The sequence below is a fragment of the Schistocerca piceifrons genome, chromosome X, assembly GCF_021461385.2.
Source record: "Schistocerca piceifrons isolate TAMUIC-IGC-003096 chromosome X, iqSchPice1.1, whole genome shotgun sequence".
Taxonomy (NCBI): domain Eukaryota; kingdom Metazoa; phylum Arthropoda; class Insecta; order Orthoptera; family Acrididae; genus Schistocerca; species Schistocerca piceifrons.
This window is the reverse complement of record NC_060149.1, coordinates 409,047,451-409,063,389: the sequence shown is the minus strand read 5'-3', so window position 1 is coordinate 409,063,389 and position 15,939 is coordinate 409,047,451. Positions and strand designations below refer to the sequence as shown.

The 15,939-nt window shown below is 35.7% G+C and overlaps 1 protein-coding gene across 5 annotated transcripts in view; it reads left to right on the top strand.

The window, feature by feature from the left end:
• LOC124721726 (phosphatidylinositol 4-phosphate 5-kinase type-1 alpha-like) overlaps positions 1-15,558 on the top strand; it is a 315,644-nt gene extending 300,086 nt beyond the window's left edge. Inside the window, exon 18 of one of the 5 annotated variants that reach the window (XM_047246822.1) lies at positions 14,418-15,558. In XM_047246822.1, coding sequence (XP_047102778.1) covers positions 14,418-14,429 — 12 coding nt within the window. In that variant the 3' untranslated portion in view covers positions 14,430-15,558. The remainder of the gene's footprint in view (positions 1-14,417) is intronic. The other 4 variants (XM_047246821.1, XM_047246823.1, XM_047246824.1 and 1 more) reach the window with 4 other exon arrangements.
• The last annotated feature ends 381 nt before the right edge of the window (positions 15,559-15,939 follow it).

Genomic DNA, 15,939 nt, shown 5'->3' with positions numbered 1-15,939 from the left:
CATTCATTTTACCTACTACAATCCTTATATGCTCATTCCATTTCATATTGCTTTTCAATATTACACCTGGATATTTAATTGATGTGACTGTGTCAAGTAGCACACTTCTAATACTGTATTCAAACAATATGTGTTTTTTTCCCACTCATCCGCATTAACTTACATTTTTCTGTATTTAGAGCTTGCTGCCATTCATCACACCAACTAGAAATTTTGCCTAAGTCATCTTGTATCCTCCTACAGTCACTCAATGCACCACAGCATCATCAGCAAACAGGCGTAGACTACTGCTCCCCCTGCTTGCCACATCATTTGTGTATATAGAAAAAAACAGTTTTCCTGTTACAAATCCCTGGAGCACTTCTAAGAATACCCTTGTCTGTGATGAACGCTCGCCCTTGAGGACAACATACTGGTTTCTGTTCTTCAGGAAGTCATTGAGCCACTCGCATATCTTGGAACCTGTTCTATATGCGTGTACATTCGTCAGTGGTTGCCAGTGTGGAACCATGGCAAATGCTTTTCGGAAATATAGGAATATGGAATCCATCTGTTGCCCTTCATCCATTGCAGGATATCGTGTGAGAAAAGAGCATGCTGAGTATGGCACAAGTGATGCTTTCTAAAACCATGCTGATTCATGGACAGAAGCTTTTCCTTCTCAAGGAATATATTACATTTGAACTGTGAATATGTTAAAGGCTTCTGCAGCAAACGAATGTTAAGAATATTGGTCTGTAATTTCGCTGGTCTATCCTTTTACCCTTTTATATGCAGGAGTTACGTGCTTTTCTTTCCAGTCACTTGGGATTTTGCCCTGGGTGAGAGATTCAGGATAAGGGGCCAGTGCTGTAGAGTACTCTTTGTATAAAACCAAATTGGGATTCCATCAGGACCTGGTGACTAATTTGCTTTCAGTTGTTTCTCTAAGCAAGGGATGCTTGTTTCGATGCCCTCCATAAGGAGTCTGTCTGATGGTCAAATCACAATTTCTACGTACGATTTCCTGCATGAACAATTTCTTAATTGAAAAATTTAAAACTTCAGCTTTACTTTTGCTATCTTCTACTGCCATGTCACACTGGTCAATGAGTGAATGTATAGAAGCCTTAGACCCCCTTAGGGATTTTATGTAGGACAAGAATTTTCTTGGGTTCTTTGCGTGATCTTTTGCTAAGGTATGACAGTAGTAGTTGTTGTAAGCTTCACACATTGATGTTTTTATAGACACGCGAATTTCTATTAACTTTAGCCTCTAGTCATTTACGCATTGTCTTTTGAACCAAGAGTGCAACAGCCTTTGCTTCCGCAGCATTTTTTTTATTTTTTTTAACTCATGATTGGTCTTTTCCATCCTTAAGCCTCATACTCAGCATATACTTATCCTGAATATGATTTACAATCCATTTAAACTTAATCCAAAATTCCTCTATGTCCATCATACTGGAACGAAATGATGTCAATTCTTTGTCTGAGTGGAATTGTAACAGCTGTCTATCTGCTTTTTCTAGCATAAATATTCTCCTAGACTTCTTGATTGATTCAATAACTTTAGTAGCCAAAGCCACTATGATAGCATGGTCACTAATCCCAGCTGTTATACTGAAGCCATTGATTATGTCATGCCTGTTTGTAGCTACAAGGTCTAAAATATTTCCATTGCATGTGGGCTCTTGAACTAGCTGCTCAAGACGGTTTCTGTAAAACATGGTCAAAATAACTTCACAAGACTGTCTGTCTGTACAATAAATCTGTAGACAATGAATCCATAGATGCCTCAATCTATACTCGGTAGGTTAAAGTTGCCTCCAGCTAATATTGCATTACATTAGTATTTGTGCACTGTTGCGCATACACATTCTTTGAACAATTCTAAAACTGTCACGGTGGAATCAAGTGGCTGGTAAAGCCATCCAACAGTTAACTTGATTTCACTTACACCTGTTACATGCCACCAGATAACTTCACTATCCCACTCAAATTGAACCTCAACAGAAACAATATTTTTTTCAACTGCAATGAAAATGTCCCCTTCTGTGGCGTCTTAATCTGTCTTTTTGATATACATTCCGTGAATCGCTATCAGCCAGCTCTTGGTCCTGAGAATAATTTGAGCACAAGAAGTTTCCTGGAAAGCAGTCAATTCGGGAACTTTGTTACAAATACTTCAAGAATTTACTGATAAAATTTTGACAATCAAAGTGTCTTTTCTGTGAACATGGTCTGATTTTGCTATCTGCAAGTCGTTTGGCGAGTGTTTATCAGAGAACCTCAAACAACTGCCTAGCCTAAAAAAAATCCATGTGCACTTCATAACTACTCTGCTACCAGAGTAGCTGCTTCCTTTTTGTAATGCACCCTTGACCTATCAAGGGAGTCATAAAATTCCCCACCTGATAAAACACAGGTCCAGAAATCTGCAACCAAGACCATCACAGAGTTAACAAAGACTTAGGTTGAGACCCTCCACTTGGCTCCAAACCAAAAGACCCCAATATACACTGAAAACAGTGCTGCAAATTGCAAGCTCTGCTTACACTATGTGCACAAGGCCAGCAGGCTTCACTACCACTGCAAGCCACTAGTACGAACAGAGGATGGTCTCAAAACCTAGGCAACAGGCACTGTGGGTGCCAATGTGAGCCACAAGTTGTGCACAAATGCGGAAGAAGACACAAAGTGTCTGGTGTTCCTTCCGTATGCTGGGCTGCCCATGGTCAAGGTTTCCAAGATATTGGAGAACAGCAACATTAAAACCATTTTCAGCTTATTGGCAAAAATCAGAAATATGCGTGGCTAATTGAAAGACAAACTAGGACCACGAACACTGGTGATCTACAGCATCAGTTGTGCAATGGTGTATTTCGCAGTGCCACTCGGAACATGTGAGGAGGATTCGCCTTGGCCAAATGGAAAAATCTGTAGTGACAGAGCACAGCCTCAATGACGATCGTATTTTTTTGTTTTGAACAGACAGATGTTGTGCCAGATAAATAGATTCTGGGGCTTGATCATCAAAGAGGCAGTGGAGATACAGATCCATGATGATCTTCTCAACTGAAATAGCAGTTTCCAGCTGAACTCTGCTTGGGATGTAGCACTAGCAAGAATATGTCAAAAGCATTCAGATGTGAAAGTGGCAAAGTCAGCACCCGGATATGCTGCCAGAACCCTCCAACGTGCTGGGAGGCCCCCCCCCACAGCTGTTTGCGATTCCCAATTTCTCCCCTCCCCTGCCACTGTCCACAGTACCCTTTCCAGAGGCATGTGATTGGTGCAGCCATTGCAGACAAGGCAGAGAAACCTGCAGTCCAGTGTCTATAAAGATGTGAACTGGACATGACCCTAACACTTTACCTGAATATCATGAGTAGGAAACTTGTCAAAACAGTGCCGCAGAATGACACCTCTACTCAGCTGGTAGCCCAAGAAGACTTAATCATCAATATGTATAGAGTCATTCATACTTCATAGTACATAATAAAGACCACAGTTATCTTCAAGACTGTTATGCTGCATCAACAACAGAAGTCACTAATGGTGATCTCACTTATTTAGGATAGAACTACCCAGACATTTTAGCAGTAAGAACAATGAAATATTCCTTATGTAATGATGATTCAACAAGAATGGAACAACTAACAAGTCACACATTTATTGTTCACATTTTACCAGCATAATGTGGTATATAAAGATATTTGTGTACTCAAAGGGTCATGCAGAAGTGAACATTAGAGTGAGGTAACGAGACTCAGAAAAGTGTTTTATTATCTTACACTTGAGCTTATTTTTTCATTAGTACTAGTGACTGCAACCTCCCCCCTACGTTCTGTAATTCTAGTTCAGCAGCCACTGTTGACTTGGAGGTGTAATGTGGACTTTCATTTTAATTCTGCATCACATTGTTGTCATGTTGTCTTTGTATTTTTTGCCCTGCTGGTGACACTTTCTTGTAGCCTGCACCGATGTTGGCTTGCTGTGAAATTATATAGAACTAGAAACCTACCCGTACTTCACACTGGTAGCACGAAATGTTCATGGCCAGATGACTTATCTGGCATAGCAGCAATAAAAAATGTATACACAATCCTTTCTTGTGAAACAGTCTGTCTATTAATGAAAACCATACAAAAACCCCTACAGTAATTCCTGAGATTAGCCATCACATACAGATAGAAAAATCCAGCAAGGGACGTGCATAAATGAAGTTGAAGCATATTTTAGTGTAAATATGGGAATGTCTATTTTGAGATTAAAACAGACTAGCAAATAATCTCAATACAATTTGTATTTTTTTAATGTTACAGTTTTGTTTCAAAATGGTGAACAAAACTGAATGTTAACTTTATAAACACACCAGTTTGTATGAGTTAGCTGCTATGTTACTTAAGTTAAGTTCACAGGAATAAGACAAAAAGTCTGTGTATTTGTTGGAGTATGCAGGACGTGGCATTTGTTGTGTATCAGCTCACATACAGTGCCAAAGTAATGTCGAACTTGTATTTGTATTTCAGTGTTGTTTGACCAAAATTTCTAACAAAAATGCGTAAGTAAAAGATCAATCTGGTTGTCAGTATTATTAAAGGCTGCTGTATTGCTCTCAGTTATGTTTACACTAGAGACAGATTTCAGCTGAAGGATGGCCTAAGCATATTGGACAAATAGTTAACACCTGTAGTAGATATTACACTAATACTGTGTATCACTACCTAACCTTGATAATGGTCTCAGTTTGGTGAGGAAGAGAGAACACAAGTTTCTTCATGTATGCCATATCCTGTTGAAGCACCTTGCTGATAATTAGATCCCATAAAGCTTACAAATTGTGGGAATGTTCATTGCTGTGTTTTAGTTTCTGTTCCAAATAGTCAAAGACATTTGCTGTGGGATGAAGATCGGGTGATTTAGTGGGCCAGCCAAGGTGTGACAGAATGCCTAAGTGTTTGTCAAACCAGGAACATATATGTGTAGTCCTGTCAACACAGTTGGGGTCACCTTGGAAGATGGGAGTGTTCACAGCATAATCAACGTGAAGATGTAGAAGAAGGGCAATGCTTAATTTAGTCACCAGGAATCTTTAAGTGAACATTCTGGTTCATTTTCACTGTTATCCAAATGTGTGGGCCCAAGCTGTGGTACAGAAAACATGCTCTAAACATCACAGAATCACCCCCTGCTTGAGCTACACCCTCCACCCATTGCGAGCTAAAAATGGCATTTGGCCATTGATGCAGTCAGTGCCTTGCACCATTGGGAAACAGGCCAAGTTCCTACATCATGGATCACATTATATGCCTCCAGTCAGCTATTTTCTGTGTTGTTTGGCTCATTGGAGACATTCATATTTATGTGCTGCTGTGGGCAGTGGCCTTCTGAGAGGTACTCAAATCCAGATGTCCATTGCATACAGTTTCCTTTGCAATATTCACTTGGAAACTGGTTGAAATCGACCTACAGTCACTGACAGCAGCAATTTCTATTGAGGTAGAAACTGATTATCATTGATAGGGTGTGACATTCATCTTTGGTCCCTGTTGGTTAGGATCTTTTTACAATCACTGTTCTTATGTCATGTTACATGGTTGGGAGTGGTACATTGTTCCATGTAGACACAATGGACAGTCTGCATCAATACACCAACAAGATAACTTCATTCACAACATGGTCATGTGCACATCCAAACATGATAGCTGCTTTCTGCTGTTCTGTCCCTTCTCCACATTAACCCATCTTACTACACTGATCCATAAAACCAAATGCCACATAAACAGCTAACTGCCGTGGCATTGCAGTGACATATGTCAGTGACAGAGTGTCACATGATTGCCTGGTACCATTTATACACTATCTGCAGTGCTCCAAAGTAAACGGTGTGTTCCTTTAAGGAATATTTTGTGTGGTGAGCTTATGTACACAAGATTTGAAATCAAGTGCTTCAGTCAACTCCATAAGAAAGATAGGCTGTTGACAAAAACAGAAAGTAAATTTGCATACTACTGATTTAATGATATTTCTGTTACAGGACAATTGCATTTGAATTAAAACCTTGGAAATATTTGGTATACTATTACAATAAAAAGTTACATCTTTCAGCTGTTTTGATTTGTCTCTGTCTCTTCACAAAAAAAACTGCAAACTTGAAACCATACTCTTTCTGTCTTTGTTGTCCACATAACTTTCAGGGAATACACCCCATAGTTCTGGTTTTGTTTTAGCATCATCAGTGAATAACTCCACATCAAAGATGCTATCAATATTGTGGCTATCAGAGATAAGTGTGAACTTGATGGCAGCCATCAGTAGACTTCCACATCATAAAGATGATCAATGACTTTGCATCTGGCTACAGCCAAAAGTAGTTGCAATGAAGCTGCATCCCAGGAAAACCATCACCCAACACTTCAGCATATGACTATGATGTGTGTGAATTGCTCAGTGAATTACAGTGTGTGACTAGAACATATTGGCAAAATATGGCCTATGCTTGTGTCCATTTTAATGCTCATGTAAACTGAGTGTGACAGGTTTAAGCAGTGTTTGAGCTGTGATGGATGCCAGTGTGTCTTGAATTGTAGTAAACAAATACACACACACACACACACACACACACACACACACACACACACACACACACACATATATTCATTCTCCTCCACCACCGACACTGATTCTGTAAAATGGTTGCAAGCACTAGAATTCTCTCTCTGTTTAGTGATCTATATTTGCTAATTTCATTAGTCAGACAAGTGTCTTCTATTTTCCTTTGTAATTCATCTGAAAAATATTGCTTTTATGAAAAACTCTAAAAATGCCAATTAGTTGTTATCTTTCAAACATTATTGTGTTAGTACATGCTATGGACAGTTATATTCATACTGAGATGTGAATCTCATAATAAGATGTGAATAATTTTGATAGCACGTTCTTTGCCAGGCAGTTTTTCTCTGTATTCTTCTAGTGTAGTTACATTTTATTTTTCTTGCGATTACTGTGCGTAACATTCTGTTTAATTTACATCTTATATTTGTCATTCTAACTCATTTCTGTATTTGTGCAAGCAGCCAGATGACTTTTTTCTCTCTGCTAGTGACCCATTTTAAAGGTAAAGTAGGACAGGATAAAAAGTGTGTTCTGATTTGTATCAGATAATTTGCAGCTTTAGACTTTCTTGCCTTCTTGTGACATATTGTTCCCTGAGAACTGACTTATTGATATTTTTAAATGTGAATCAGAATAAGTGCTGTTGGTGAAATATATAACACAGAACACTGTAATGATTTTTTTTAATTATGGGTGGATACTTTTTTTACCAGTACTGGCTTAGTCAAATATTGTGAACTTTATAATGCAGGAACTAAATGGACCTGTACTTGTTTTCCAAAGCTACTTTTAGTCAGTTTGTTGGTTTAGTCAGTATTAATTAATATCCAGGCAAACAATGTGCATTTTCTATTTTTTAGATTTTTGTGTGTGTGTGTGTGTGTGTGTGTGTGTGTGTGTGTGTGTGTGTGTGTGCGCGCGCGCGTGTGTGCGTGTGTGTGTGCGTCCGTGTGTGTATGTATGTATGTGTGTATTTTGTGTCATATATTTTACAATTGTTAAGAAGACTTTGATCAGTCCAGAAGCATGTATCAGTATATGTAGTTTTGGTGTGCTGTAACTCAAGTGAAGCTGTAATTTATTAAAATATGGGAGTGTGCTATAAGTGTTTTTTTATGCTCTGTGCAGTAGAATTATGTCTGTGTTTGTTGGAGCTGGGTGCTCATTTGTCAGAGCTACCAGAAAGTATGCCAGTCAGTATAGATCTGTTATTGTTCTTATTGTTGTTATTGTTAAATTGTAGATTGTGTTAGTATTTAGTATGAAACATAAATTTGAAGAATAACATCAGAGTAAATTTTATATTGCAATAGGTTTAATAAAGGGAAATTGTTAAGTGAAGCATGTTGACCGGCCCATTGTGAGTATTGGTAAATTGACATTTTTAAAAATGTTAGAAATATATCGTAATGCACTGTGTGTAGAAATTTTCTGCTAACAAACAGTATCCAAAATGCCAACTAAAGGTAATTTGTTGTGTAAATTGTTTGAAATTACGTTGTATACGTGTCAGTAGTGGCCTGCTATTAATCCCGACATGGTACAGGCACAATCTTCCTTAGTTGTGTACTGTTATGATAATTGTTGTTTATTTCAACTCTCTTGAGATCATGCTGCATTTACTCACTGCCATTTTAAATTCATACACTTCTTATCATTGCGCCACAACAAGGAAGTTCATAAATTTTTATGTTATTGTGATTCCTCAAAACAGCTCACTACAGTTCATATTTTGTCTCATTTTATGGCCCAAATGCTGTTGACATTAGCATCATGCTTCCCAGATTTGTCATAGGAAGGCTTACTTTTTCAAAACAACTACTATGACTTATATTCTCAGTAGTAAAATTTGTCTTTATAATGATGTACTCTGAACCCCTGTTGTCCTCGTTTTGTAGTATAATTTCCATACAGTTCACGTGTTATTGCTGTGTCAATGTGGATTTATTCTTGACTATGCTTCATCCAAATTAAAACTTAACATTTCAGTTATTGATAACCTCCCCTAGATGAACACATTTTTCAGAAGTCAACTTGTATTTAAAAAATTGACTTTGTTTTTAATGACACACTACTCTAATGACAGAGTTATTTTATATTAAACTTCTATCTTTCTCTAAGGGTGATTTTTTGTAAATAAAATATTATGTTCCACCAATTTATGTGCTGTATTTGACTTGCGCCAAGTTGCCCATGATTAAAAGATATTTGTAGCATGGATTGAAACAGCTGTGATGTGAGGTAGAAATTCAATAACTGCTGGTTTTCTATGTTTATTGGTTTCTCAACTCTCCTTTATATCTGCTATATATTTCACTTACCTCCTTCTTTCCAGTTTGTGAAAGAATATTTGTGGGCACAATCATCTTATGTATATTCATGTTGAAAGCATGGCGAATGATGATAGTAGAATATTATCTAGGTAAAATTGTACCTTTAGCTTCAAAGTTCTCTCTTTTTCTGTTTGTCAGTTACTGTTGAAAGGCTACCCAATGGCTGAGTTATTTAGTAGCACAGCACTTGATTTTAAATGATGTGTAAATTTTCATTTTACTGTAAATATGACCTGTAAGCATCCTGTATACGAATGGAGGTATCAGGTGGTTACTGCTGGTGCTGCTGCTGCTGCTGCTACTGTTCTTGTTGTCATCATTGTTATTATCATTGTTGTTGTTGTTATTATTAGTATAGTTGTTGCTGTTACTGCACAGTTTGCATGCAGAATTGAGCTGTGCTGTGTAGTTGCAAGTTTCTTCAGATATGAATCACTGTCTGTAACAAGTATTTCACTCTTCCCAGATGACTTTACATACGGTAGTACTTTTAAACTGTGTCACGAAAAATTTGTCATATTACTTCCTGAGTAAAATTTTATTTGTTTTTTGAATTGTGTACTATGTCTTGTAAAGGAAGTTACTTCATGACATTCAGTCTTCAACTGACTTAAATACTACAACTGACACACGTACTCTACCTTGTTAGACTGCAGATTAATATTGATTATCTTTTTGGTTCCTTTTCACAGAAACTTGCATTGTGCTTATTGATGCTTTGTTTCTTGTCCAAAATTGCAAGTCGTCATAACCTTCAAATTGAGCTTACCACTACAAGTAAATAATGTTCAGCCTTAATGTTGGTTTTTATCTGCTCTAGCTCTGAGTCATTTACTTTGTGAAAACTCAAGTGCCACAAGGCTGATATTGTGATTTTGTGGAAAATTCATCTTGTGCTCTTATTTGTTCTCACCTGGACATCACTTACAGATTTAAACTTCATACCCTTATACTTCCTGCTCCCAAAATAAAATGATTATCTTCACCATTTTTCCTACTGAGCAGTAATATTTCTTTGAGAGTACATATATGAAACAATAAATGAATTAAACTTTTTTTGTTATATAGTCACACATTGTAGTGGTTTTGGCAGTCGTTATTTAAGCCAGTCTTGCTGTTTCATTTGCAAAATTGAAGAACAGTTTTGTTTGTAATCTTATGTAGCTTACTTTCATTAGCTGATTAACAGAACAGAAAATTAAAATCCTAGAAGATGAACTATAGTCCAAAGGCCTAAAGAGAGATTGCCTCTTATAACACACTGCTGACCGTATACAAATAAAATAAAAATAAAAAAAACACCTTAAGCAAAAGTGGAAATACTGTCACATACAACTGAGTTTTAGAAGTAATCCATACAGTGATACTACTTTCGTGTTTGCTTTGCTCATACATACAACAACAACAACAACAACAACACACACACACACACACACACACACACACACACACACACACGATAGCAGTCACTTCTCAGCATGACAGGCAGTAACTATGACTGATTGTTAAACAAATTGGGAACAAGTAAATTACTGAAGCTTTTAAATCAGTGGCTGTTGCTACTTTCACTTCTGTGCAGAGAAGTGCAAAGTTTGTCTGGTGGCATTTATTTCATTCCTGCAAAATTTAAGAGAAATGGATTTAAAACTTTAATATTACCAAAATGCACAAATTATTTGTAACATTGAGAAGGTTGTATATAAGGCAGTGCAAGTGTTAGGAAACTGATATAAGATGAGTTTCACTGAGAAAAAGTAAAAGCATTGATGTAAATACATTTGCACTGTTGTTCTGCCCTAAACTATAGAAATAGAGAATAAAGAATCCAGGAACCAGGTGCACTGCTAAAAAGTGAGTGTTAATGTGGTCAGTCATATGCTTCATCCAACTTTTAAGAGCATCGAAAAGATTGTTATCTTTGGATACCTTATACAACTTGTGAGGTACTTCATAGTTTCACAGTGCTGTTGTAGTCAATTGTAAAATGAAAGTTGTTATGTAGAAATTCCCACTTTCCGATAAACTTGTTTGTCTTGCCACAAGAGAAACAGAGATTTGAAACCCACTGGAATGAAATGAATGTATGTATGTATGTATGTATGTATGTAAACTAAATACAATGTAAATTCCATGTAACTATTAATATCATAGCTAAAAGCTTCAAATAAACCTTTCTAGTAACAACGTCATTTTAATAAAATCAGAGTATACTCATATGGTATAAGTGATTATTACTGATAACAGCCATTCACAGATACTTTGTGCAAGACAAAAGCCAGAATTTTTCACACAAACTGATATCTTTACTTTCCCCTTTTTATAAGACCCCGCCCCTACCCCTAAGTTCTAAAATAAAGGAAGGTGTAAAGGCCACAAAAGCAATATCTGATAGTAGAGCATAAATACTGAATAATTTGCTTTTAATCTGATTTTGTGGGACCATTATGCAACACGTGTGTCAAAATGGCATGAAATTAGTGTTACACTAGCTTCAGTGCAGGTGGGGTTAATGTAAATGCCTTTTATATAATGTTATAACTATAATGTTTAACTGCAGTAATTTTAACACTGAGAATTGTTGGTAAATACTGCTAATAGCCCTTCACAATGTATATGAGATACATTTCTCTATTATTTGTGTCTCACAAGCTTGACAATTTCACATTTTTAGAATGATAAATTTTATATTTGCACAGTAATTGGTTTTCATAGTTGTTATGTGCTGTCTTCCATTCAATCAGACATTATTCACATAAGCAGGAAACTCCTCTTGAATTCTCAAAACTTTTTTATGCTTTTTCCTCACTGTGTCATTGATGAAACTAAATTTTGATAGTAGGAAGCAGTGGGCATTTTTGAAACTTGAGTGTTCTCGAGTAAGATTTCGACTGTAACTATAGTTCTTGTTATCATGCTTGTTGATAGGTGTGTGTTATTCTGCTGGTTTATCTTCATGATCAAAATTATACACAAAATTGATGGTTTTCAATATGGTTATTATAGTTGTAAAGAAAACCTATCTGCCTAATACATTCAGATACTGTAATCTTGAAAACTGATGATCTAAGATTGTAATGATTCAATATACTAACTGTGAAAGAGATTATATAGGCTAAGAATTTTCTGATATTATTTCTCTGAAAGGGTAATTATATAAAAGCCAATTGTAGCCATTTGCAAATATGTTGAACATGTACCTGTTTCTTTTGTGAATTTTCTTTCTGTGTTATACCTACTTATATTTTCTATGATCAATAAGTAATTGATTAAAAATAATAACTGTTGCATATTGTAAAAGCTGTATGCCATCAGTGTCATGTTAACCCTTTCATGCAATAAATTTAAAAATCAATTGCAGTTATCATACATTTGTGTTCTATATTTTCATTTAACTTATAAAATTTATAAGAATATTACAGAAGTGACACTGTGCGAGAAAATAAGTGCTGACTATAATGTAGCTCTTGGCCTATTTTCTTTCTATTAGCTAATGTGTTCAGTAGCCGTTACCATACCCCGCACGCGCCCACACACACACACACACACACACACACACACACACACACACACACACACACAGGAAGAGTCATCTTCTTCAAGGAGGAGCCAAATTATGTGTTTTTAACTACACCTCTAGAAAAAATAACTTATTTATTCATAAGTCGAAAATACATTTTACATTTCTTGTAAACAGAAATTACTCCATGCTTCTGCAACATAAAATGATATGGTCTTTGAGGTATTATCACATTATGGTTTTCTCTCTCATTTCATATCATGTCTATGCTGCATATATTTGTTTTTCTTTATATTGCTCTGCAGATATGAAATTTTTCATTAAAAAAAATTGAAGGTGCTCTCAGTTTCAGGTCACACGATGTAGCCAGTTTGTGTTGTACCTAACCATATTGTTTAGGGCACATTCATTAACTTATTAAATTAAGAGCTTTCTAAGAAGGAAGAGATTGTGTTAATGTAGTAGAAGTTCATAAGGAAGTGTGTTGGTCATTAACACTGCTGCAAAGTTTGACATATTATACAAAAAACTGATTTTCATGTGTGTGTGTGTGTGTGTGTGTGTGTGTGTGTGTGTGTGTGGTGTCAAACATGAGCTCTCATTTTAGGAATATATTACATACAAAAGAAAGTAAACTTCAGTACAAAATACCATACCTGCTTGCTATAATCCTAGAACCTTCTGTTAGCTTAGTAGAAACAGTGAAAAACATATTATAGTATGCTTATCACTAAAGTTTGTCATTAGAGCATTTTATTGTTTGAGAAAATTATGTATATTTACATTGTCACTTGTGCTCACCCTTTCTTGATATGTCTTTCTTGTTGCTGTTGAGAGTGGATTATTTCATGTTCTCTCCATGGTTCACGAACCATAGACTGTCACTATGCATGCATTTACCATGTTTTGTTGTCACCATTTTCTTTCCTTGTTACTGGTCATACAACATAGCAACATTCCAACAGTTGGCGTCTTTTAAAAAGTTTACCACTTGTGTTGGTGATATCTCCATGGTCTTCCAAAAACTGTAATCTTATCTTCCATCATTATTGTTCCTTTAACACTTCATACTTAATTTATTTGGATCATTTATAGAAATGTATGAGCATTAGTCAGATATAATAAAGGCTCGTAATTATATTGCCTGCTTGCTTTGCCATCTTTTGCAGTAGTAGTGGTTGGTTAGATGGTGAAAGAGAATAATATGGTGATGGCTACAATTATGCTGCAGACATTCTTATTAAAACCGAATGCAGTGTATATTCAAACCCTCTCATGTGTTAATACTGCAATAAGTACTTGCAAAATACTGGTTTTTATCTTTGTGATCTTAATTTAATTTTAACTATACTTGCATTGGCAACAAATCTATTTTCATTACTTCAAACATTGACCAAACATACAGGTAGAACCAGTGGGCAGATGAAATTTTTTACTGTCACAAGTATTATACATTCTTAGTTTTTTGTTTGTGTGTAAAAGATAATTATGTAATGAAAATTCAACTTCCTCATAGAAGTGACACCTCCAGCTTAGAATATTTTAAGTGCTGTTTCTGCAGTCATTTTATTGCTTTAGTTTGTGTATTTGCATTACAGATCAAAGACGCAAATAACTGTATGCGGAAAGATGGGGTATGGGGGGAGGAGAGTCACATGACTGGATTAGAAATGGCTTCAGTCTTTCAGTTCTCATATGAACTTGTTCTACTGAAAACCGTAGGTTCAGTACCAAATTGTATTTGGTTTCTTCAAGCTGCTTACATACTTTAAGTTGCACCATTTTGATAAACAGATGCGTATTATAGTACTGCGTGTATCTACAGCTAATTTAAATATTTTCATTTTCATCACTCTTTAATGTCTCATAAAAAAAAAAGAAAATGGGGGCAAAAATTAAATTTGGCTGGATGTATGTGAAGCTTGTAGCTATTTAAATTCTAACTTGTTTTTCTTTTGACATTTCAGACTCACCTGTAAGACAGGGTGCATCATCCACAGTGCAGGGGTTATGAAAGGAAATGTTCTTTCTTGCATTTTCTGTCTTTGTGGTCTGTGTCTCATTCCCAAGTCAAAACTTGTGCAGTTTGTGCAAGTATATTTGCAAATAAGTTCCTGTGAAGTTTCATGCTCTTCCCACTAAGATTGAAATTATAGCTTATGTTACCATAATATGTAAGCATAGAATAACTGTGCATAAGAGTGCGCAGTTGATTAAGTATATTGTATTTCATATAAATTTCTTGCACTGCAGTTTATTGTAGATAAGAATTTATTTTTATAATTCTTAAATAATGAAAAGGAAAATTAAGTTACCAGTATTAGTCTCATGATGTCTATGAAACCTCCAAAAAGTAAATGTTATAAAGTTTGCGTGTGTCCACTTTTACTAACTTTTTTTGCAAATGCCTCATCACATTTTATGCTGAAACTCAAAAAGCATTCTCAAGATAATATTAATTAAAGCTAGGATAAAGCAGGTATGTTCTCATAAGCTGAAATATTGGTCACAAGTTAGTTTATTCTTTAAAAATAAGTGAAACATATTTTCACTGTCTGGATGCTAAATTGACTATTTTATTAGAATCTCAGACCACAATGGGTAAAGCAGAAGAGATGTAATGACTGAGTGTAAGCCACAATCATTGCATGGTCAGTTTGTTCTCTCCATTAAATTTTAGTGATGGCAGACAAATGTAACAGGGCTTCAAAAATTCAAAGCAAAGTACAAAATCAGCTTTCTTATTTCATTTAGATGACTGTCAGGTGAGTGGTGGCTTGCAGTGTGTGATAAAATATATCTTGTCATGTGAATGTAAGTTAAGAAAACATTCCATTATTGTGATTTTTCTTTCAAATAGTAATATACTGAATAGATTTGTTATTTAGTGTTTTATGTCTGTATATATGTGTGTGTGTGTGTGTATGTGTGTGTGTGTGTGTGTGTGTGTGATGTTCATATGACAGTTATTTATTACAAATCTTTGTGCACACATACACACTACCAATCTGACATTACACACTATGGCTTGGAAGCGAGTAATTATATGTATAAGTATGTGTTTGGAAACACAATTTAATGTTTTCAAAATACAAATTTGTGAGACAATATACATTTTCTTGTTTTTATAGTGTTACCGTCAGTGTTGTCCAAAACTTTGCAAATACGTTCCATTTTGAGAAACTCATTTCTGTTACCAGTTACAAATGAATGTCACAAGGAAGTAATCAGTAAAGTTTTGAAGAATGAAGTATTGTATACTATAGTCCAAGTATAGTGATCTTGTAAGTATGCATATATGATCATTGCACTTCCAAAACACTTACTTCATTATTGTGATTTGCAATAATGACCTAATTTTTATACCCGTTCTTTAGGCACATATCTGCCTTTCATGCACATCCTCTTCTAATGGTATGTGTGCATTATGAACATCTATTTTTCAGGACACCATTGTGTTAATTTTCACTGCTATACTTGGGCTCTGTT